The sequence below is a fragment of the Corvus cornix genome, chromosome 12, assembly GCF_000738735.6.
Source record: "Corvus cornix cornix isolate S_Up_H32 chromosome 12, ASM73873v5, whole genome shotgun sequence".
In the NCBI taxonomy this organism is placed as follows: Eukaryota; Metazoa; Chordata; class Aves; order Passeriformes; family Corvidae; genus Corvus; species Corvus cornix.
This window is the reverse complement of record NC_046342.1, coordinates 12,982,409-13,004,101: the sequence shown is the minus strand read 5'-3', so window position 1 is coordinate 13,004,101 and position 21,693 is coordinate 12,982,409. Positions and strand designations below refer to the sequence as shown.

The window sequence follows — 21,693 nt, the reverse complement described above, 5'->3', positions numbered from 1 at the left end:
ATAAACCAATTCCTACATATGCAAAAATTAGGAATTAATGAGGCCTGGCAATTATCTTGATGGAAAGAACCAAGTGACTTAGTTGAACAAACAGAGACTCACTAAAAAGAAGTCTGCTCTAGTAGTTAAAAAACAAATGAAATTGCTTCTTATTGATTTTAATTTAGGTTGAAACACTAGCTGTCTCTCCAACAAAGCCAGAAATGGAAACAACTATAAATGAGTACAAGATGTGATAAGATAGACAGATTCTTAAGCAATCTAGTATAGAGATGATCTCCAGTTTAGACAGTAGTTAAAATATGATATCATATGTACGGATCAATAAGTAAGTTTGCATTTGTCTCAGCTCCAAAAGCCAAAAAGCTATGTTCTCTTTTCTTCAGTGACTCTAAAATGTTGTCCAATTAAGCCCTACTGTTTTTTTTCTTACGGATCCTCTAGATTCTAATTTACAAATAAAATCAAGAGAAGCAATTAAATGTTAAGTACTATCAGCATGTTTCCCCAAGTGATGCACATATGGAACAGAATAGAAGTAGTCCAATCTTGATACAGAAGAATGGGTTACAAATTGAAATACATTCCTATTAACATTACTCGCAGGCTTCATGCTCTAGCAAGTCCCAGAATCAGCACCATGCTGCCCATCCCTGTACAGCACAGGAGCCTGCACCTCCACTCTCCCAGGCTGCAGCAGCTCTGATCCACTTGACTCCAGTCTCCAGAGCCAGCACAGACACAGAGCAGGGGCTCAGGGTGCACAGGAAGAGTGTGTGCAGCACAGAACAACACTAGAAGGGACTTTTGGTGATGGTCATCCAGCCCATCACATTAAAGGCTAATTAAAACCTTCCTGGCAGACTGCCTGGTCACTCCTCTCTGCTCTCCAGACAGCATGCACTGCCAGGGCCTGCCCAAAGCACACCAGAATATCAGGATCAATCAAGCATGATTTATGACCCTTTCAGCATGCCAGAACTTAAGCCAAGATTACCTGGTAGGTACAGATCAGGTCTTAGTGTTTTTTGTGAAGGCTCCTGTATTTGGAAAGCAGGTCTCCCTCTCTCCTTCAGCCACAAAGATCTCTCCACTTTCTCACCTACCTTTTCAGATCCCAGCCTCTTCCAGATAATATTAGCTGGGGGAGAAGGAACTGTTTTTTCCTCATTTGATATATGATGCTAATCAGACACAATCAAGGTAAAAAGCTAAAAGCATCCAAGGGATGCCACCCTAATGGAAATAGGGTCACAGTAACAGAGCAGATCTAAATTCTTGCAAACAGCTCAATATCCAGTCCTCCCACCAACTTCCAGCAGAGGAGAAAAAGAAAAACTCTCTGCCAAAACCAGCAGCATGACTAACAGTAACAGTGTGAGGGTATGGATGGCAAACCCTCCCCCACAGTCCTAAGAAATCTACTGCCTCCTTGGGATTACATCCAAATTGTAATACCTACTCCAAGTTTCTGATGAAGATCATCTCTTATCCACAGCTCTGTCCTCACACAAGGGTGATAACTGTGGCCAGAAGATCACAGGCAGGTTCAGGAGCTGTGTGAAACCTTCAGTGTACAATGTCTGATGGAAGTCAAAGCCTGAGTTACCCTCTTTAGATAACTCCACATCATCTGGACTGTTAGAGGATGCACTGATTGCTACTCCCTTAAAAACTCCTGGGCTTGAAAAGGAAACAAATGAAACCAGAAGAAATTATCTGAGACACTAAGACTGCAGAGGGCTTAAGCCTTTCTTTCTATTTCTAAAATTGCCATTATAGCAGCATTCAAGCCACATTTAAAGAAAAAAAAGAAAAGAAGGAAAGAAGATGAATTAAATTCAAAGGGTTTATTTTAATAAAATTAGAAATCGTAAGAATCGGTGATCCAGGCCACATCCACTGAGCAGCAGAGTATTTTGTTCAGCACTGACTCCAATAATGATCTAGAAGTCATACTAGGCAAACAATCAACATGAGCTTCCTTGCTGTGGCAGAAAAATGGGCCACTGAAAATCCCTGGACAAACAGAAAGGGCAATAGCATTGCACATACATGATATGAACAAGACCAGTGTTCAGTTCTGGTGTGCACCTTTCTAAAGAAAAAATGAAAAAGAAACCTGGAGAAAGGCCAAAGAAAAAAAGATTCTGACAACAATTATTCAAGGACTGGATAAAATCTCTTGGCAAAGGGCTCATAGGGTTCAGGTCACTGGGTTAATCAGGACATTGTAAGATGGTTATATCGTAATGTGCAAACACTGTCATTTTAACAAAATACCAGAGGGCTCTTTAAACTAGTAGAGAAGAGTGAAACAGATAAAAGACAGTTATTAAAGTAGTTGTATATTTGTAGTTTGATCTTCAGTAATTCAAGCACCCCTTTTTTTTGGTGACGTGTTTATTTTGGTAACTACTTCATTCATAGAAAGAAGTTTAGTATACTTCAAAATGGGCATCAAACAAATAATTGATTTCAAAGAGACAACTGGCAACAATTCCAAGGACTGATGCATATGATAAAGCATCCTCCAGAAAGCCAGAATTTTAATGGACAGACTGGATACCTCTGCTTCACCACAGGCAGACTCATATTAAGAGCTGGTTTTGCATTTCACCACACAGTAAAACTTTCCAAGAAGTATAAAGACAGTATTAAAACAGCACCCCTTTGACACAAAGCCACCCTATGGGAATATTGACAATAACAAGCACGGTTGTGTTTCAGAATTATGTCATTATGAGGGTTATGGGACAAATCCTCACCTGAAAGCTGCCACAGCAACAGCAGCATCAGTTGTGCCATGACAGCGTGCAGCAGCTGAGGACCTGTCATTGCACCAAGAAAAGACATCATAGAACTTGCAAATTTTACACCCCCAGTTTGCAAATATAACAATGAATTAATTCACAGTAAACAGAAGGGGAGCACTTTTCAATGCATAAACAATGTAGTAAGAAACAATTTTAAAAGTCACAGTTTCTGAAACTGCTGTCACTGAGCACAAACTTTTAACACTTACTTAAATAGCTAAAACTGTACAAAGGTGTCACTTTGGAAAACAAACAGTTATACAGAAGCTGTATCATCTGATGCAAAACCCTTGGGCAAAGAAGGAAAAATAAACAACTAATTTTAGAACCTGAACACTCCATTAGCAATTCTCACCAATTAAAATATGATGCAACTGCTGTCAACAGGCAAATTTTAGTTGTATTTTAAGCATGGATTTAAATACAAAATACACAAGCTACTGCACTGTAACAATAATAAATCAACTACCTACAAGTAGCATGGAGGCCAACAAGAAGAGACATTCAAGTGGTTCTCTCTGCCTATCTAGTGAATGGATGCAGTGTTTAAGAGACAGACATGCTGCACAGTCCCTCATTTTTACTTTGACTGCAGTAAATCTATACCATAATCTCCATCAGTCTAAAAGCACCTTAGTAATGTAAATGCTAATGAAAATCTATCAAAAATTTAATTCTTAAACTCACTTTTGACAGCAATGTAGATCTGTACTTAATTATTTGAAAGCAACTAGGTATCTCTTTATTGTTTCCAGGGGGGTGGGGAGGGATGGATGAACACAAGCCTCCTGCTGAGGCCACTAAACTGAGGTTTATATAAACAAATATCTACCAAAAAAAATTCACTAAACTTGCTCTAAAAGCTCTTTGTAAAAACCTATTTATTTTGAGAAATGTATCACTAACTTCACTACCTCCAATATATATAAACCAAATTCTTGTAAAATCCAGAGGGGGAAGGGGGTGGGAAGATTATACAGGGAAGCATTTCTAAGCACACCAAACTGACACAATGGCAGAGAGTGGTCCTCAGCAGTGGGAGTTACTTCAGGGACATTCTTGTTTCAAAGAAAAGTAAAGAGACCAAAAGAAAGCCATTAGCTTTCAGCTGAGGACCATCAACAAGGGTCAGGACAGAATTGCTTCTATTTGCCTCTGCAGTAGAAAAATGACTTATGCAGTGTATTGGCACAACATTACCATCATATCCTGCTTATTCAGTGTTCACCTCATATTACACTGAAGTCCCCTTCCACTCTGGGACAATCAACACCGGTCATCAACCAGCCTGACAAACTCTCAAAGGAACTCCAGGTCTAAGACTTCAGACTACTAAAAAACAATAATCCAAATAGCAGATACTTTTATAGGAGCAAGAAAAGAGCAAGGCACTGCTTTGGTCAAAGCAAGTATTATAGCATTTCCTACATCTCTTACAAGCCTCCTGTAAGAAGAGAAGATGGAAAGAGTGAGGTGTGGGAAAACTGAACAACTCTTCACTTTGCCTTCAAGAAGTTATCAGATAGCCTTCCTTTCCTGTCAGCAGAATAAACTGACTCCCAACAGAAGAACTTTAACAGCACTCTGTCGGGGAGACAGGCACATTTTAATTCAAAAAAAGAGAACAAAGCAGCTGCCACAAGACCAAATAACATCCTGCATTTTGCTTCTAAATACCACTGCAGCTCTTCAGGGCTCAAGGTTTCATTCATTACATTGCTGCAAGCAGAGAAAAGTGTTTTTCCAAGGAGCTTTCCCAAGCTAAGCATCCAAGTCTCAAAACACCTGGATTTTCTTTAGCAAGGCCCCCAGACTATGAGTTTAAAGTCCCTCGAAGCAGGCACTGGACAGGATAAACATCTATCAGGCATCACTGCAGCATTTATGCATAGAGAAACTGCAACACCCACATCACTTGAGATTTTATGTGCCTGTACTGCTGGCAGGTGCATGATGTGGTCAAGTTTTAAGTTCCAGAAAATAGTTCATCACTATTTAAATGACTTAGTAATTAAGAACACTAGTACTTCAACTCCCAAGCAAACTTAGAGATGCATAATAAAACCACATTTTTAAAAAAAGGGCCATACACTAACTGACTTCACTTTAACCACAGTTCACTTGAATACTAATTCAAATTGCTGTAAAGTGAGCCGTTCAGTGTAGCAAAACACATCTTACAGTGGTTGCATGAACTCCTGAGCTTCCTTACTGCCCTGTGCCTTCACTCCTCCTCCTGACAAGGGGTGAGTTTATTCCCACCACCGTTTCCTCCAGCCTCTCAGTAGTAATATCAGGGGAAAGGAAAAATGAGACAAGATCAGCAATATCCGTGGAGTATCTCAGCAGCATCATTGCTGTGCTTGCAATCTGCACCCTAATTCATCTGTTCACTCTCAGGGTGGGAAGAGATTCTGCTTAGGCCACAAATATGTGACAGCTCAAGGCATAAAGCTGGAATCTGCTGTGTCGTGGCAGCTGTGCCTCAAGAAGACGAGTATACACTGAAAGGCAAGCATTTGGAGACACAACCAGTGCAGCCCAGATTCATTCAAGAGGATACTTGTCCTCACTGAAGTGGCTGAGATCACGTTGGAGTGCTGGAGGACCTGTTAGCACCACTGAAAGAAAGAAGCCAATTCGACTTGTCCTGGGTCAAGTAATCTGTACCCTGCAATACAGATAATATGTTCATCAGCACAAGATACTGAGTAATGGAAAAATTAACAGCACTCAAGGATCATTTTTCTGTGCTTTTTTTTTCTCCAAAGGTTTATTGACACACAAATATGAAAACTAGTTGCTTTCATCAAAAGTTATTCTCTAGTTGGGCACCTCCAGTTGGCCACACCCCAGGTTCTTCTGCTTAGGATGAAAGGCTGCATTAATGTTCATCTTCCTTCTCTGCTTTGCTTCCAACTCATGCATGTGTTCACAAAACTGATACTCCCTGATGGAACTGGGCTGTATCTGGCAATCTGTGAAGTTACGTTCCCATCAACCTGTGCAAGAAGATGCAGATCCACAATTTTGACTTGGAAGAAACACTGACATGAGCTTACGTCACGAAGAACAGAAAACTTGATATTTAGATACCTAGAGCAGCAAGCAGTCCCCAGAAGGAATATATAAACTGTAAATTAACCCATATGGTGCATATCTAAATCCTCAGATGACTACGTATTTTTAAGAGCATTTGTCTGATGAGATTCCACTTCCTAAAATACTTAAGAATTGTTGTTTAGAATTAAAGTAGCATGGCATATAATAATAAATAACTACAATTCCATCAACACACAGGAACAACTCTGATCTTTAAAAATGGAAGCACAATAACTTGGGCGAACAGAAATTAGCCTCATTTTTTCATAATTTCTCCGATTAAAGTTATATATTAGTTAAAATAGTGTTATTACTAGACCCTTAGGCTTCAGAGCACACCATGCCACAGGTTCATTTGGCTGCTAAAAAGCAGCAACCAAATGATTAGCACTTTTTTCCAAGGACAGTTGAGATTAATAGTTTGAAGTCATTTCCTTAATTTAACCATGAAACTTGTACATTTAAATTAGACTCAACTAACATTTATTTCAGAAAAGCGTAAGTATGTTAGTCCTTGAGCACTGATTATAAGATGGATGGAGTCCTCACTGTTAGCTGTCTTTTCTGTAATTGGAAACAAATTCCAACTATTAAATGTACAGAACTTGATAACACTACAGCCAACACTTGTCCCTGCAAAGACCCAGAAACCACCCTACTGAAATCAATAGGTGAGTTTCAGTAATTTTTATGGTACCAAGCAGGATCTATTTGTTCCACAAAGATTTCCAGTGTGGATGCAGGTGGGATGGGTGAAGGACACAGCATCTGTGTGCTTGACTTACAGAAGCTCATCACTAAGACATCCTTTTTCTGAACAGGGTCAGAAATCCTTATACATCCTCCTTTCCTAGACAAAAAAAAAAGAGAGGGTATGGGGATAAGAGAACAATAAAAGAAATCCTAACTCATACACATAGGCAAAAAATCCTCCTTGTTCTTCCAAGCACAGCAACATCCCCAGCCTGGATACACAGGCTTTGTAGATATTGCAATATGGCTGAGGGAATTCCAGTTACGCTCAAACTGTGTTCATTTCTTTTTTTGAATTCCCTTCCTTCTGTGATGCCTCTTCTTCCCTCTCAACTTTGGGAAGTCTCTTTCTCTGCCTGCTGGGACAGACAGCTCCTGTCACTACTTAAAGACTTCTGAAAGCCAAGTCCAGGCGCTGTTAACCACAAACCTGCTAAGGAATAGCAAAGCTCTCCCTGGAGTCTCCCCCACAAGAAGCAAATCACAAGCTCAGCTCCTGCAGCGTGGGAAGGCTCACTTGACTGTCTTTATCTGCAAGGACTCCATTAGCAACTTCCTGTAACATAGAGCATATTTTAAAACAGCACTGAAAATAAGGGATAATTAAAATATACAAAGTGTCATCTTCATAAAAGCCACAGGACTAAATAAAGTCTTGGAGGGCCCTCTCCTGTACATTCCGTATTTCTCTACGTGCACAATGCACCTTCCTCTGCAAAATCTTTACTAGACAAAGCCAGTCTTCTCTGCACCTTTAAAAATATCTGAAGTAGTACTTGATTAGCTCATAAGGAATAGCTCCCAGTATAATTTTTCTTCCAAGCAGAAGACAGTTATATGCAAAATTAACTCTCAGTTCAGATCTACAAAGACTCAAAATCCAAAACCCATTTAGGCAGTTACCAGGTTAGCAACAATTTGATTCATTACCAAAGAGCTAATCTAGACTAAAGAAAATTACTTTCATTTATGCACCCAGCCTAAGAAAATGCTAGCAACTGTCATTCCTTACACAACAGGATTGTCAAACTAACAGCTAAGAACTGCACTAATGTGTACTTTTTCCTTTACAAGAAGATATTTACTCTCTCGGCAAAGCACTGAGAAATCAGATAGTAAGGATATCACTATAATGCTAATATTTGTGTCTTACTGATTTTTGGTACTGTGAATTTAGATTAATGAGCAAACAGACCCCATGGAAACAACCTCTCTTACCTTGTGTCTTGGCTTGATTTATTAATCAATGCAATTACCAGTGACAAGCCCACAGAGAAATGCACTAAACAGTTCAGAAAGAGGAAAACCTCACCCACACATTTTTTTGCCAGTGACTCCTTTCTCTTACTGCAACCGAAGGAACAGCAACAAAAATACCTACTTAAACAGCGAAACCCTATTACAACACTCCTAACAAAGAAATACTGCAAAGACTTATTTTCTACATGGTTCATTTATTGTTACTGAACAAACAAAAGAATAGCCTTTATATTTCCTCACAAAGTAAAGTGATTTGCAGGGCAGAAAACAAGTAGTTACCTCTCTTCTATGTAAAGGGAGCTAGATAAGAGGAAGAGAGAAGAAAGATGTTTGCAAATTAAAACCAAGCTGACAAATACCTTACTTCTTTAATCCTCTCAAGAAAATCCTGTGAAAAGGTACAGAAGCATTTGTGGTAGGTACTAAATGGTTAATATCTGACCGGGATTCCCCACCAACACAAATTCCAATGATTTGCCATTGGATGTTGTCAGCACCAATGTCCTATTATAGTCCACAGAGATCCTCCCTGCAGCTTTCCTGCCTCGGGCATCTCTCATGTACGGGATCAGAGTCTGAGGCATCCCCGTGTATCAGGATGTTTCACTCACCACCCCTCGCCTGCACACACACCAGGTACTGCTGCTCTTCAGAGGAAAGCACACGGGAGGCAAGCAAGACACCGAGGTCTAACATGGTAGGTCTGTACAAAAACTAAAGCCATAAAAGCCTTTCTGGAAAGTAGTTTGCTTTCCAGGCAAACCTTTAGCGATGAACAGCCCTGAAACAGTCCCAAGTATTACACAGCTGTTTTACGGCTTCTGGCGTTGAAGAGTTTAGCAACACTCTGCAAGCGTCCTACTACCCTCTGCTTGCATCCATCTTCATATTAAAACCATAATGCAAATATTATCTGGTTCAAACATCGCTGATCTAAATCAGCAAGTCATACAATACTGTCGTATTAAACCAACATCAGGGCTTGTTTTCCTGCAGCATTCTGCCTTCTAGATGTAATTACTATACAATATATATCAGAACCAGAACGAAAGGCATCACTCCGAGGGCTGAAACTGAGAACAAATCAATACAAAGAAGATAAATATTTCGTCAAAAGCTGCAGAGGTATTAACCCTCTCCCCAACTTAGTTTCTTTTTGCTTCAAATCATTTTACCATGGGAGAAACTGCTGGAAGGAATAGGATGGGTTTATCTGCCTAGCTCTGCATTTGGGGTTAGAAAAAAAAAAAAAAGGGTATTTCAAGAAGAAAAAGTTAAAAAAAAAAATTAAAGGGGGGGGGGGGGGAGGGGGAGGAAAACGTAACTGGAAGTTCCTAAAAAAACCTCCAGAATTTAATTATTTCTTTATACTGTTGCACACCTGGACGCGGCGAACAACCAGGGTTGCCTCGGGCGCCCAGGGAAAGGACGGGAGAAGTTGCGCGGGGAGCGCAGTTCCCTGGGAAGAGGGGCTCGCGCTGCCCCGGGCGCCTCACACCGCAAGCGCCCCGCCGAGGACCCCCCGCCCCATCCCCGCCGGGAGGGAGGAAGCGCAGGGCAAAGCAAACACCGCGATCCCTCGGGGCGCGGGGCCGCGGCCGGCGCGCTCCGTCCAGCCGCGGAACCCGAGCGACGCGCGCGCGGCCCGGGAGCGCGCGGGGCGGGGCCCGCGCTGCGCGCCGGCGGACGGGCGCGCGCCCCGCGGGGGCGCCGGCGGCGCCACAGCGCCCCTGGCGGGTGGCCCGGGCACTGCGGAGGCGGCGGGAGCCCGAGCCCCGCGAGGGCGCCGCGAGTTCTCCCGGGCCGGGGGGAGCGGTGGGCCGCGGGTCCCAGCGCGGGGCGGGCGAGCGCCCACCCGGCCCCGTTACACACGAGCCCTGCGGTTCGATGCGGGGCGAGAAGCGATACACGGGCACCGGCCGTGGGGTACGAAGAGGGGGAGAACGGCACGGTGGTCGCGGAGTGCCCCCGCCCGCGGAACCCCTTTCCTGCGGGTGCGCGGCGGTGGCTGCACAGATCTAGCCCGGTGCGGAGCGGGCGCGCAGCCCCGCGGCCCCCTCTCCCCACCCCCGCCCTGCCAAGGTCGGCACGCGGCACGGCAAGACCACCACCGCGGACACGAGTGGGGTGGGGAGGGCACGCACCCGCGCACCGCCAACTTTCTGGCGGGGGACCGGGGGGCTGCCTGGCGGGGTCGAGCGCGGAGTCACGCTGCCCTTCGGGGCGGCGAGCGGCGGTCCCGCAGCACAAAGGGAGCTCCAGGCAGCCCCACGAAACAAGAGCAGCGCACAAGGATCCCCCTCCGCCCGCCCCACGCCGCCGGGCGCTGCAATGCACCGGAGACAGGGGACACCGCGCCAGGAGCGCGGGGCTGAGCCCTTGCTCCGCTCACGGCCCCACTCGCGGGCAGCGCTACCCGCAGCCGGGAGGGTGCTGCGGACCGGGAGGAGACCCAACGCCGGGGCCGCCCCGAGCCCAGGCGCATCCTCCGCGCTCGCGGGGTGCCCCGCCGGCTCCCCACGGGGGTCGCGGACACGTGTGGAGGAGGCACCGGGAGCCCCCCCATCCGCCGCGCTCACTCACCGGGGAAGCACACCACATCATGGAGCACGGAGCTAGTGATTTTCAAGAAAAAGATCCACCAACACGGTTGCAGTAGCCTCCGCATGTCCAAAGCCGCACATCGAAAGGGGAAGGGGGCTAAAATAATTAAAACACAGGGGGAGGGGAAAAAAAGGGGGGTGGACAAAAAAAAAAAAAAAACCAAAAAACCAAACTTGTTGAAAATAAGTTTCTCCCCGCACCCCTGTTCCTGCGGGAGAAAGCGGGGGGCTCCTGCTCGCCTCCTCTACGGGGAAGAAAAACCCCTCCAAGCGCGGGGCAGGGGGAGAACAGATAGGAGCGCCGGCGGGGCGCGGGGAACCCCCCCGCGCGGCTCGGCGGGCGCGGGGCGGCGCGGCTCAGGCGGGCAGCGGCGGCGGGGCGCGCATGCCGCGAACGGGGCGCTCACAGCCGCCTCCGCGCACGGGCGGGCGGGCGGCGGTCAGCCGGGGCCCCGGCGCGCTCCATCCTGCTGTACAGGAAGTGGCGGGCGAGCCCGGATCCTGGCGGAGACTTTAAAGCGGGGCGAGGGAGAGGGAGAGAGAGAGGGAGAGGGAGCGCGGCGCGGCGGCGAGGCGAGGCGAGGCGAGGAGAGGCGGCGGCGCGCCGGGCGCCCCGGCGGCGCGCCCCCGCCGCCCTTAAAGCGGCAGCGGCGGCGGGGCGGGGGCGCGCTCGTGCTCGTGCGCACGCTCCCGCCCAGTCGCTTGTGTGCGTGTATTTGTGGGGGATGCCGCCGGCAGCGGTGCGGTTGGGGGACGGTATGGTACCGAGCCGCGGAAATTCGCCGTTTGCAATTTCGGGTTCCGCGCTCTCATCCCGGCGGTGTCTCTGTGAAGTTACTTGTCTCATTATGCCACCCCCCGGTGCGTGCTGCGGGCAGGGGGCACAGATTGGTGATAGGTGGCCGTGTCCCCCGTGGTTCCTCCCCACCCGCACTTGTGTGCATCACTCGGAGTACCGTCGGAGGGGTCCGACTCCCCTTCCTTCCCCAAAATCGCAGTTTTCCATCCTCTTCGATACCCTGTATGACTCTGTGGTCCCCCATAGAATCACACAGCTCAGTGCTGTGCTGGGTATTTCCAGAAATCCTCATCGAAATCATACAGATTTTTTTCTCCTCCAGTGGTATATGTCTTTTTGAGTACTGCAAGAGACACCTCCACCCCCACTAGCCCTAGAATCACATTGATTTTCCTCTCCCAGTAATACACGTCATACCCACAAAATTGCTGGTTTTCCCCCAATATTGTGCATTATACTACGTATTTCCAGAGAACCACCTCAAAATGAGATAATCGTTTGGTATTTCTGCAAAGTCAGATGAAGGCTGTCCCAAGCCACTCTGCATCCAAAACCCCCCAGGCAGGAGTTTCTGAGTGAGTGATAATTTTGCACAGGAAATAGAAGCAGAAAATGGTGTGAATTCAGGATGAAAGGATGGTTGTTTGTACTTGGTATTTCCTGGCTGTTCTGTGGTCTGCTGATGCTTAAATTTCATTCAGAGGTAGGTTTTGTCTGTTTCTTTGTTCATTACATCCATTCCGAGGATTCTGTTTCAGTAAGGAAAGGGTTTGGCCAGGTTTATCAGTGAGTAGTGTGCTCAGTTCTGGCTCTGTCATTTGCTACGCTCCCTTTGCTTACCTGAAAACCTTCCACATTTTTGGTGTTTCCAGAGGAGAAGAGATGGTTGGTAGGAGGAGGAACAGAGTAGGAAAATTCAGAGGTCATTTGCAGAATGGCAGTGATTTTCTCTCCCTCTTCCTCAGCTTAGGGGTCACTAGAGTAGAGCCCTCAGGTACTTAGCACTGTCTGCAAGTGGCTTAGTGTCCATCCAGGTTTACCCCACTCAGCACAAGTTGCCAAGGCAGTGGATTATGCTGCATCCAAAGGGCCCCTCATCAGGAGGCATTTGTAGGTTTTCCTTTGACTTTCTCTCCACATATCAGGTCATGACTGCCAAAAATCACAGTTGGAAGTTAAAAGTGCACTCCTTATTGGCCAAAACTGTTTCTCCCAGTACGGATTTTTCAAGTGTAAGGATTTAAGGACCTGATTAGATATTCTCTGCCCTTGAGGACACCACCCATTGGGGTGTGCAAAAATTAGAGAAAGTACTTGTGTAAGGATTTGTCTAAAGCAAAGCAAAAATTTATAGGCCCCAGAGAAAGGTCTTATCCAACCTGTTCATTAAATAATTTCCCAGACCAGGTGGGGTTTGAAGATTGGTTTCAACTCTCATAAAAACAAGGATACAATTTTAAGAGCTATATTTTCGTGATTTTTTTTGTTCCTGTGAAAATCAAAACCAAATCCCCACCTGCCTTGACCTTTTGGATTCTGCCATGACATCTGGGCTCAGTTACTTATTGGGCTGTTCAGAAAAACCTGCAAAATATTTCCCTTTCAGCAATTGATTCCAACTTCGCTGTTCTATTCCAACAGATAGGAAGGCAGGTTCTACACCAGCACTGAGACTTGCCTCTGAAAGTGATGTCTCCCAGGTATCACAAGAGGCAATCTTAAAGTGTTTCAATCTAAAAGTGAGTTTCAACAGGTCTCATTACACACTATTGCAATCTCACAAAAGAAGAGTAAAAGCAGTGCATTTTTTTCAACGAGTATTTTTCTCACTAATTCAAAATCCTTTGCAAAAGCTGTTAATTGCACCATTTTATATTTAAAACATATTTTTAAATTAGTTTCTGGTTTTCTATCCTGGAAATTGGCAAACCTGAAACTGGACCCATATCTTGGAATTGGAGGAATTTTGCATTTTCCATTCTTGGCGCAAACATGAAAGTAAGATATAAAATGCGTAATCAGAATACTGTCTCCTGAGGAGCAGAGATGACTTCAGATCTCTCTAAGCTACTAAGGAAGATTTTAGAATGGCAGTGCTCCCATCAAAAACCAGAGATGTTCGAGCTGGATATTCACAGTAGTCGCCTCAGGTCTGAACTTCTTAAAACAAATCTGTAAAAGCCCAATGTCAGCACGACCAGCTTGGTTCAGCCTGCTGTGCTACATCATGTACAATGACCCACTTTTCCTGGAGTGGGAAATCAATTATTGCATCATCACACATCAGTTTAGGAGCTGTGGTGGTGGAAGTAGCTTTGTTTCGCATTAGCAATTTGGGTGGGCAAAGAAATGGAAAGATGGATGATGGAGATACAGAGAACAAAATTAAACACGGTTAAATGAGAATCCATTTCCTGCATGCAGTGTGTCCGTGCCCGAGGCAGGCTGTCTATCAACAATACACAGGTACAAATTGGCCTGCAGACGGATCTTTAACTACCCAAACACAGCAAACTGCATTAGCAGAATGCTGCTCTCCTGGACTGGGGCCACGTGACTGTGGAGCGGCCACATTAGATAGGACAGCTGAATCTTCCCAATGATTGAAGTACTGTGGCATGATTAAAATAACTGCTACTGTATGAAGAGATTGAAAGGCGACATTATAACCCAGTGCAGCTAAACCAGACCAATGGGTGCTCTGCAAATCTTGCAATATTTACGGTTAGCAGAGCAGGCACTGTCAATGTGAGAAGGGGACCAGCAGCCCTGGTTTGCTTGGAACAGTGAATAAAAGATAACTTCTATCCTTTTTTTATCCCCCTCTTGTTTGAACAGGTAATATTTTTGTGCTGTCTTCATCAACATATGGGCATGACTCCTGGGAAAGAAATGGAAGTCTGTTAATTTATTTGATCGGACATGAGAAATAATAGAAAACTGAAACGAATACTCGTATTTGTCATATGTTTGAATTAGTGAAAAGCTGACGAAAGCAAAAAAATATTGCAAGGAGTTCAAAGATGAGAGGTTTTATTGAATTAGAAAATTATTAATAGCATTAATCATTTCCAAAACAGGCTTCTTAACATCTATAATGACTATGTAAAGGATTGGAGAAATAAAAATCAAAGAAAAAAGTCAGATACACAAAGTTACACTTCTTTTTGTGTTTAGAAAGAAAGGGATACATTTTCCTTGATTTACAGCCAGCCTCACTGGAATGGTTAACCTGTGGGGAAAAGACCAGGTGAGGATCTAGCCCTGAAAGGATAATTCAACATGAAGTACGAAGAAGCAGCTACAGTTCAAATTATAACTAATGTGACGTATAAACTTCCTGGTTAATTCAGCAGTCTTTGTTCCTGTTCAGCTTTGCATGGAAAAGAAAAAAAGGATGCTGAACTTGTAGTTTCATAAATTATACTATTGCAGAGTTAGTTTCTCGTAGCCTCAGGACAGATGCATTCTTCTCAGAGTATGCTGTGAGGCTTTGAAGGTCTTAACAAGGCATCTGAGAACCTGCTGAGAACAGAGGTGGAGGGCAAGCAAAGTGCTGTGATAAAAGAGAGGGCTTTATTTCAATATAATCATAGCAAAGAGCGGTGTTGTTTGATTTATGAAGACAAAAAAATAGATGAACTCAGAGATGCAGGTAAAGTGAAAGGTATGAAAAATGTTGATGGGTGATGCAAACTCTGGGTGAAGACATAGGCTGTGGGTCAGAGATTGCTGCAAGTATTACAGGCTGCACATCTACAGCTCAACCAGCATGACAGGAATGAGCACTGACTTGAGAGATACTCCAAGATGTCCTGGCTGGGCAGTGTCTCACAGGGTTTGCACTGTGACAGGTTTTTTTTTGGAAGACCAATACATTTATTTTCTTGTGTTCTAAAAAAAGAACCACCACCTTAGGGTAGCCTTAGGCTAAATCATTCAGAACAGACAGTCACATGCTCAGATGCCTACTTGAAAACTTCAAATTAACCTTGAAGTCAAACAGTTCTTTAGTCTCCCGAAATGGCCTTAAAATGGCTGTGTTTGTAAAAGTGTGTGTGGAGGGTTGGACTGATCAGCAGTGAGTTTCTCTTTCAAACGCAGCCGTAGTTCAGAGTCCTGTGGTACAACCTTGCTAGGGTTGTGAGTGTGTGTTTAATTCACAAATCCTCTCCTGTTAAAAGAATAATAAAAAAATCTATCAGTGTGGCAGTGAGCAGAGCAAGCATGTTCATAACTAGAGCTGAGGGATGAGATGAAATACCCAGTTTTCTGTCCTGCTTATCTGTGACCACATCCATGACTCACTGGAAATTACTGTCTTGGCAGAATTTAAGGTGGAAACTAATGAGACAACAGACAGGATCTTCCATTATTGGTGCAAATATTGTTTATAGGTTTGAATAATATTTGGGTTCAATGAAAGTCTTGAGATCCTCAGTTGCAGTAAAGCAGAAATGCTTTGAATGGGAAGGCTCTGTCCATGCTCAATGTTTTTCCACTATTGTGCAGCTTGCCAGGGAGATAACTGCAACTGTCAGGTTTTTCTACACAGTGAAGCTGACTCAAGGACAGGCAGGGTTTGCAGGCAGTGTGAACTCAGGCTGAATATAAGTTGCTGTAAGGAGCAGCAGCAGGGGTGTGGTGTGCTGGATCTAGTCTGGTTACAGACAGTTACCATGAGCAATCTTCTTGTCTTTAGTAAATGCACCTTCCAGCCCCCTTGTCTTCCTGGACTCCACAAAGCCAGTATCATAATGACATACCTACTCTTTTAAAGGCCTCGTGCATTACAACCAAAACATCATTGAAAACATTCACAAAATTGGTGAGGATAAATTCATTGAAGATGGAATTTCTGCTCCTCCTTTCCCCTCTTTCAGTTCACTGCTGATTTCTGCCAAAGAAGTTAGTGTGATATGCTCCTGCCCCCCCGCATGGATGTCAAAAAGATGTGTCAGAAGCTACTGGTGAAGGGTAAAGACACAGGTGTGCTGTGGTCCCAAGGGGAGAGGCAATAAGGGCTCTGTAACAAGACATGACCTTCTGTTGTAAACCCATTGCAAATGGTGTCCAAAGCCAGGCCCCTGAAATTGCTCCACAATGAAGACCAATCAAGCAGACTGCAAAAAACACTTTCCTAGTCAGTCCCAGGAGAGCACTTTCAAGAAAAAGAAAACCTGTTCTATAAATGGTAGAAGCAGACTTCCAATCTGTTTAAGGAAAGAAGAGAAAGTTAAAGAGGAACATTTGCCATACCCATGTTCACTCAGAGATACACCCTCTTTGAGTGCAGGAATAAGAGGATGTGCAAACTTGTATGTTCTGGCGATCTTTTTTGTCTTACAGGAGCTTGTACATATGAGAATAATTACATTCCAGAAACTAATGCAGCCCCTGGTGGGCAGGGGAGGGGAGGAATGGCCTTGACAGAACAAGGAAAGAAGTAACACTTGTAAGTTACAGGAAAAGTAACTCTTACTTTATTTTGGGTCCCTGTGTTGCAACAGAGAAATGCAGATTGCAGATTGCAGCATAGTTCTGTCTTTGCTATTCCTCTCTGGTTTCAGAGATCTGTGGGTTTGGTGTTTGGGTTTCTTTTGTCTTAAAACATTAGCAGTTACTCAAATATAGGCTTGTGTAAACCACTCTGGATTTGAGTGTGGACAGGCAGTACATTAGCTAATATGATTCCATTAAAAAGGGATTCCATGGTTGGTGCCCCACCACTTCATTTAAAAGAAGTGTCAATATTAATAAACCTTGCAAAGAAAGGGATAAAATCAGATGCCCCAGTGACCCCTCAGACATGAGTTATTCAGATCAATACATACCCATAAGCACCGATGGAGATAGATAAACAACAACAATGTATCCAGGCCACTGAGGTTTGGCAGTACAGCCCACCCACAAAGTATCCTTTGTTTTCTCTACTTTTGCTTTCCATTCCCTTATTCTCCAGTGTCAGGAGCATGAGCTACTTGTCTGCAAACTCCAGTTTCTTGCTTCGAGTTCATCCTGTCTCCTCTTGATGCCTGGACTAAAAAGGATTTCTTGGAAGCATAAAGATGCTGTCCAAAAAGTTGAATAAACAGTAATCCAAATCCCTGACAGTTTACATCTCTAATGCAACCGAAATGATTTTCATTCATCTTTTTAAGTGTCATCAAATACAGATCCACTGCAGCTGGGCACAACTCCACTGGGCAGTCACTTTCCTGGAACTGCACCTACTTGGGTCCAAGTCAAAGTTTTGCCAGCTCAAGGAGGGAGGTGACCAAATACCACAAAAATGCAGTTGTTACTTTGTACAGTGTTTTGCTACTTTGGGAGTGTGGCAAGGCTGTGCCCTTATCTTTTGTCCCCAGATTTCATATTCATGATGCATATCTTCATGCCATCAAGGTCTGGTAGTTACAATGCACCCTGCTCACAGCTACAGTGTTGGAGGGTTTAAAACATTTTAGAATTTCAGCATCTCTTTATGTTCATTTCAGCAGAATGGGAGAAGAGGGTGCCAAGTTCCTGAAAAGAATAAATACTTTGGGCCCAATTCTACCTTTGTCTATGCTGGTGTATGTCTAACCTCTCTTTATGCAGCTGACAGGTAATTTGCGACAGTGTATCATGGGGCAGAGTCAAACTCTTTAATTTGGAAGAACACAATTGCTTCCTTTGGCCTATGCCCAAGAAAATATACATAAGACATATAAAAGATAGTAGTAAACTGTAATTTTTTTTGTGTGTGTGTGGTTTTGGGTAAAAATATTCAATTCTGGACTGCAAACTCAGCTTTCATAGCTAAGCCAAAAAGGGGGAATGTTTATCATAAGTGACCTGAAGAGTACAACTAACATGTGTTTAGAACCTTGAACTGTTGTGTTAGTCCACAAAAATTTATAATCCCAGTTTTAAAATGACTAATGATGTCCAAATAGATTTTAGTATCTATTAAAGGTATCATCGTAAGACACTTTGATGGGGGTAAAGGAAACTGAGAATTAAGTCATTAAGACTTAATTCATAGCCAAGGAATATGATACCTCATAATTCCTCTCAAAGCATCACAGTTAGTAAAATATCACAATTTTTTTCCCCCTTCCCTGTAGCAGAAACGCAACAGAATAATATTATTCTCTTGGCGTCAATATTAATTGCAAACCGATGGCCCCTCCTGAGCACGGGAATGTTCCCCAGGCCGTGTTTGTTCCTGGGAGCTGCCGGGTGTGAGCCCGGGCAGCCCCAGCCTGACGGGGCTGAGCCGCCGGCGGCTTCGAGCCACACGGGGGAGTTGCAATGCGCGCACGGCCGAGTTCGCGTCTCATAAATCACTCCTTGGAAACCTGATTTCTCCGTGCTGCCGCCTTGTCCGTCTGTCTGGGAGATAACACAAGATCTGCAATACTTAGCACAGCAAAAAACAAAGCTGGAAACACGGTGTTTCTGTAACAGAACGGCCTGTAAGTACGGCGGGTTTTGGGGGGGCGGGGGGAGAAATCTGTGCCAAGCAGGATTCTCGTTGTTGAACATTGAGCCACCAACTTGCCTGGTAATACCATATAGAACACTAAGAAAAGTTAAAGAAATCTCAGCCATCAGTAATAAATTACTAGATATTTTGTGTAATCCATTAGCAAAGCAGAGGGTGTGGCAGGCTCATTGCGTGACACGGCGACATGGAATCTCGGCCCAGCAATCGTGGAACAACAGTGCTGGAGCAGGAGCCGGGCCAGTAGGCATCGCATTTCTCATTGCAATGCATAGCACAGCCTTCTATCATATAGCTGCAGGAATAATGGGCATGGACCACGGTGTGGGGTGGCTCTGGTGCTCCTGTCCCAGGATTTAATGATCCTGGTATCCTGACAAAACCCACCTTTCAGTAAGTACAGGCCATGAGCAGTGGACGTACATCCTGAAAATCCTGCAGCAGTGAAACATCCTCATTCCCCAAGTCCATCCCAAGCCGGAGGACACAGCAGTGATGAGGGTCCTGAACAATGCACAGAGGGAAGTGCAGACAAAGATCTCTCAAGAGATCTTGGCACAGGTTTTCTTGCAGTACTCAGGCCATCCTATCGAGCATTGCCTTGGATTTTTATACATCATTCTTATGACCTTACCATCTCACACAGGAGACTTATTTCCCATCTTATTGTTACCTGCTAGTGATCCAGACGGCTGCTCGCACAATACACCATTATCCAGCAAAACAACATGTGCTGACAAACGCTGTTTAGTGAGCACTGGCCACCAATCCGAGAGAGCCAGGGTCACTGCTGAACAATACCAAGAGAGGTCTCACTAGCTTCTTCTCCCTCCTCCATTCAATGAGCTGTTAATAGACAAGCTGTTAGAGAGAAAAAGAACTAAATAGTTTACAAGCTTACATTTGAAGGCCTGTGAATTGCATTAGCTGAGCCAGCTGAGTGAGAGCCAAGGCAATCTCCCCACGATTGTAGAAAATGTGGCATTGAGGCATGTGGAGGCAAAGAAAGAATGACAGTGACCGGGTTTACAATATGCAAAGCTGAAATAATTACTGCTTTCTGCGGCGTAGAATTTTTAGATGAACTACAATAGGGAATCGAAGCATTCCTTTAAATGCACAAGTGTGTTTGTGTGTTCATATTTTAAAACTTTCTTCTATGCAAATATTAATTTACAGCCTTAATAAAAACTTTCTGAAGTTGATTTTTATTATTTCCTCATTGGACCTTCCCCCCTCCTACCTCTCATTCTCTACTGCAGAGGCCACTCTCACTGAGAAATGACCACAGTATTTTTCATTACTCTCGAGGTTTTTTGGGGCCTAGCAGTTATGAATAGGAATGTGAACCACTTTCAATACAATTACCTGGACAATAATTTGGAATCTGTGGAGCTGGACTGTGCAACTGAAAATATTTGTAACCCTTTGGTTACCAGCCAAGAGATTGACATAGTTCTTTTTCACATTTCATTCTGTCCTTTAAATTTACCAGAGGGGGAAAAAATTTTGAAAAGCAGCAGAACAAGACAAATTAATAATAGTGAAACAGAAAAATTGAAAATTAAAGAATGGAACCATGAAATCATTCATTTTAAGACATTCAGTGGCAGAAAAGAATGAAGGAAAGAACAGTTAAAACCCAGCCGCTATTGAACAATGATAGTTCAAAATTTCTACCTTTGAGAAAAGCTCAGAAACTTTCAAGGGGTTATATCTTCAAACAAAGGATTGCTTTGGATCAAATACACTTTCAGGTAAAAGATTTAAACTTGCTTACAAATTTTCTTCTTTATATTGTTCTCCCCATTTTACGTAGTCTTTGGTTAGAAAGAAGCCAGGTGCTATCTCTAATCCAGTGCTGCAATGACAGCAGGAAGAGCTGAGGCAGCTGCTTTAATGCAGCCTTTACAAACAACTTGAGGGGATCAGGCAATTGGTGCTGGGGCTTTCAGCAAAGGACAGTGGTGGCTTTTGGTGTAACCTCCACTAATGGGTGGCTGTCTTTGATAGCTCATTCAAAGTCCAGTTAAAGCAGCAGAAATCAGCTTGACAGCAAACACAACTTTGGTTTTTTTAAAACATTTTTTTGGTACATTATCACATAGATCATTCACAAACTGGATTAACTTGGGTCAGCGATCCAGAAAACAGCTTTTCTAGTCAGGCTTGAGCTTTACCCATTAAACTTTGTCTCAAAATCTGAGTATCTTTACCAAAGAGAAACCTTTTAGTCATGCTTAGAGTACCAGCCATCTATTGCTTGTATCTGAAAGGAAAGCATTATTCTACACTCAGCAATCCAGCATCCCTCTACATGGGATAAGAATTTCTGCCACTATTTTAAGACCAATGGCAAAACTCATGTTGACCTCAGATTGGACAGAGTGACTTCTGAATTGTTAGATGCTCTCTTTTGCTTCCACTCCTGCAGTGTTAGTGCAGGTGAATTAGTTTCTGGAATTAGTCATCTGAGATCACACCAAGTAGAGATTATGTATTTTCAGGTCCTTGATTATGAAAATTTTTCAAGTATGCTGAGAAAAATTCTCTTCAGAGGCTTCAGAGGAACCATCAAGGGCAGTTTGTTTCAGTGAAGGGTTGAAGATTTGTCTAATCAAACCTGGAAATCATTCTCTTTTGTTTGGATGGGTTGGTTTTCCTGAGCTGTTCAGTGTGCCCTCCTCTTAGATCCTTTCATTCAAGTTAGTAGTTTCCTTATATTGGCTGATCTTTTTTCTGCTTTTAATATTCTCTATTGATTTTATTGTAGTGCACTTACATGCTGTTCAACAGTCCACTATTACTGCAAATAAAATGAGATAAATAACTTGGCTTTCTTTCTGCATGTGAAATATTTGGCAGCAGCCA

General features: G+C 43.9%; 2 protein-coding genes and 1 long non-coding RNA gene across 8 annotated transcripts in view; 1 reads left to right on the top strand and 2 right to left on the bottom strand.

Moving 5' to 3' along the window:
- Positions 1–10,891, bottom strand: part of PTPRG (protein tyrosine phosphatase receptor type G) — a 403,292-nt gene extending 392,401 nt beyond the window's left edge. For both annotated transcript variants that reach the window (XM_039558715.1, XM_039558716.1), the window contains exon 1: positions 10,515–10,891. In XM_039558715.1, coding sequence (XP_039414649.1) covers positions 10,515–10,599 — 85 coding nt within the window. In that variant the 5' untranslated portion in view covers positions 10,600–10,891. The remainder of the gene's footprint in view (positions 1–10,514) is intronic.
- Positions 1,832–9,473, bottom strand: LOC104683341. Its single transcript, XR_005602944.1, has 4 exons — positions 9,313–9,473; positions 7,102–7,227; positions 6,704–6,768; positions 1,832–5,818 (listed from the first exon to the last, which is right to left on the bottom strand). It is a non-coding gene; the product is annotated as an uncharacterized LOC104683341 (long non-coding RNA).
- Positions 10,892–18,623: 7,732 nt separating the features above from the next.
- The window catches only part of FHIT (fragile histidine triad diadenosine triphosphatase), a 620,602-nt gene continuing 617,532 nt past the window's right edge, over positions 18,624–21,693 (top strand). For all 5 annotated transcript variants that reach the window (XM_019280433.2, XM_010390178.3, XM_019280432.3 and 2 more), the window contains exon 1: positions 18,624–18,793. The gene's annotated coding sequence lies outside the window, so the exon portion shown is untranslated. The remainder of the gene's footprint in view (positions 18,794–21,693) is intronic.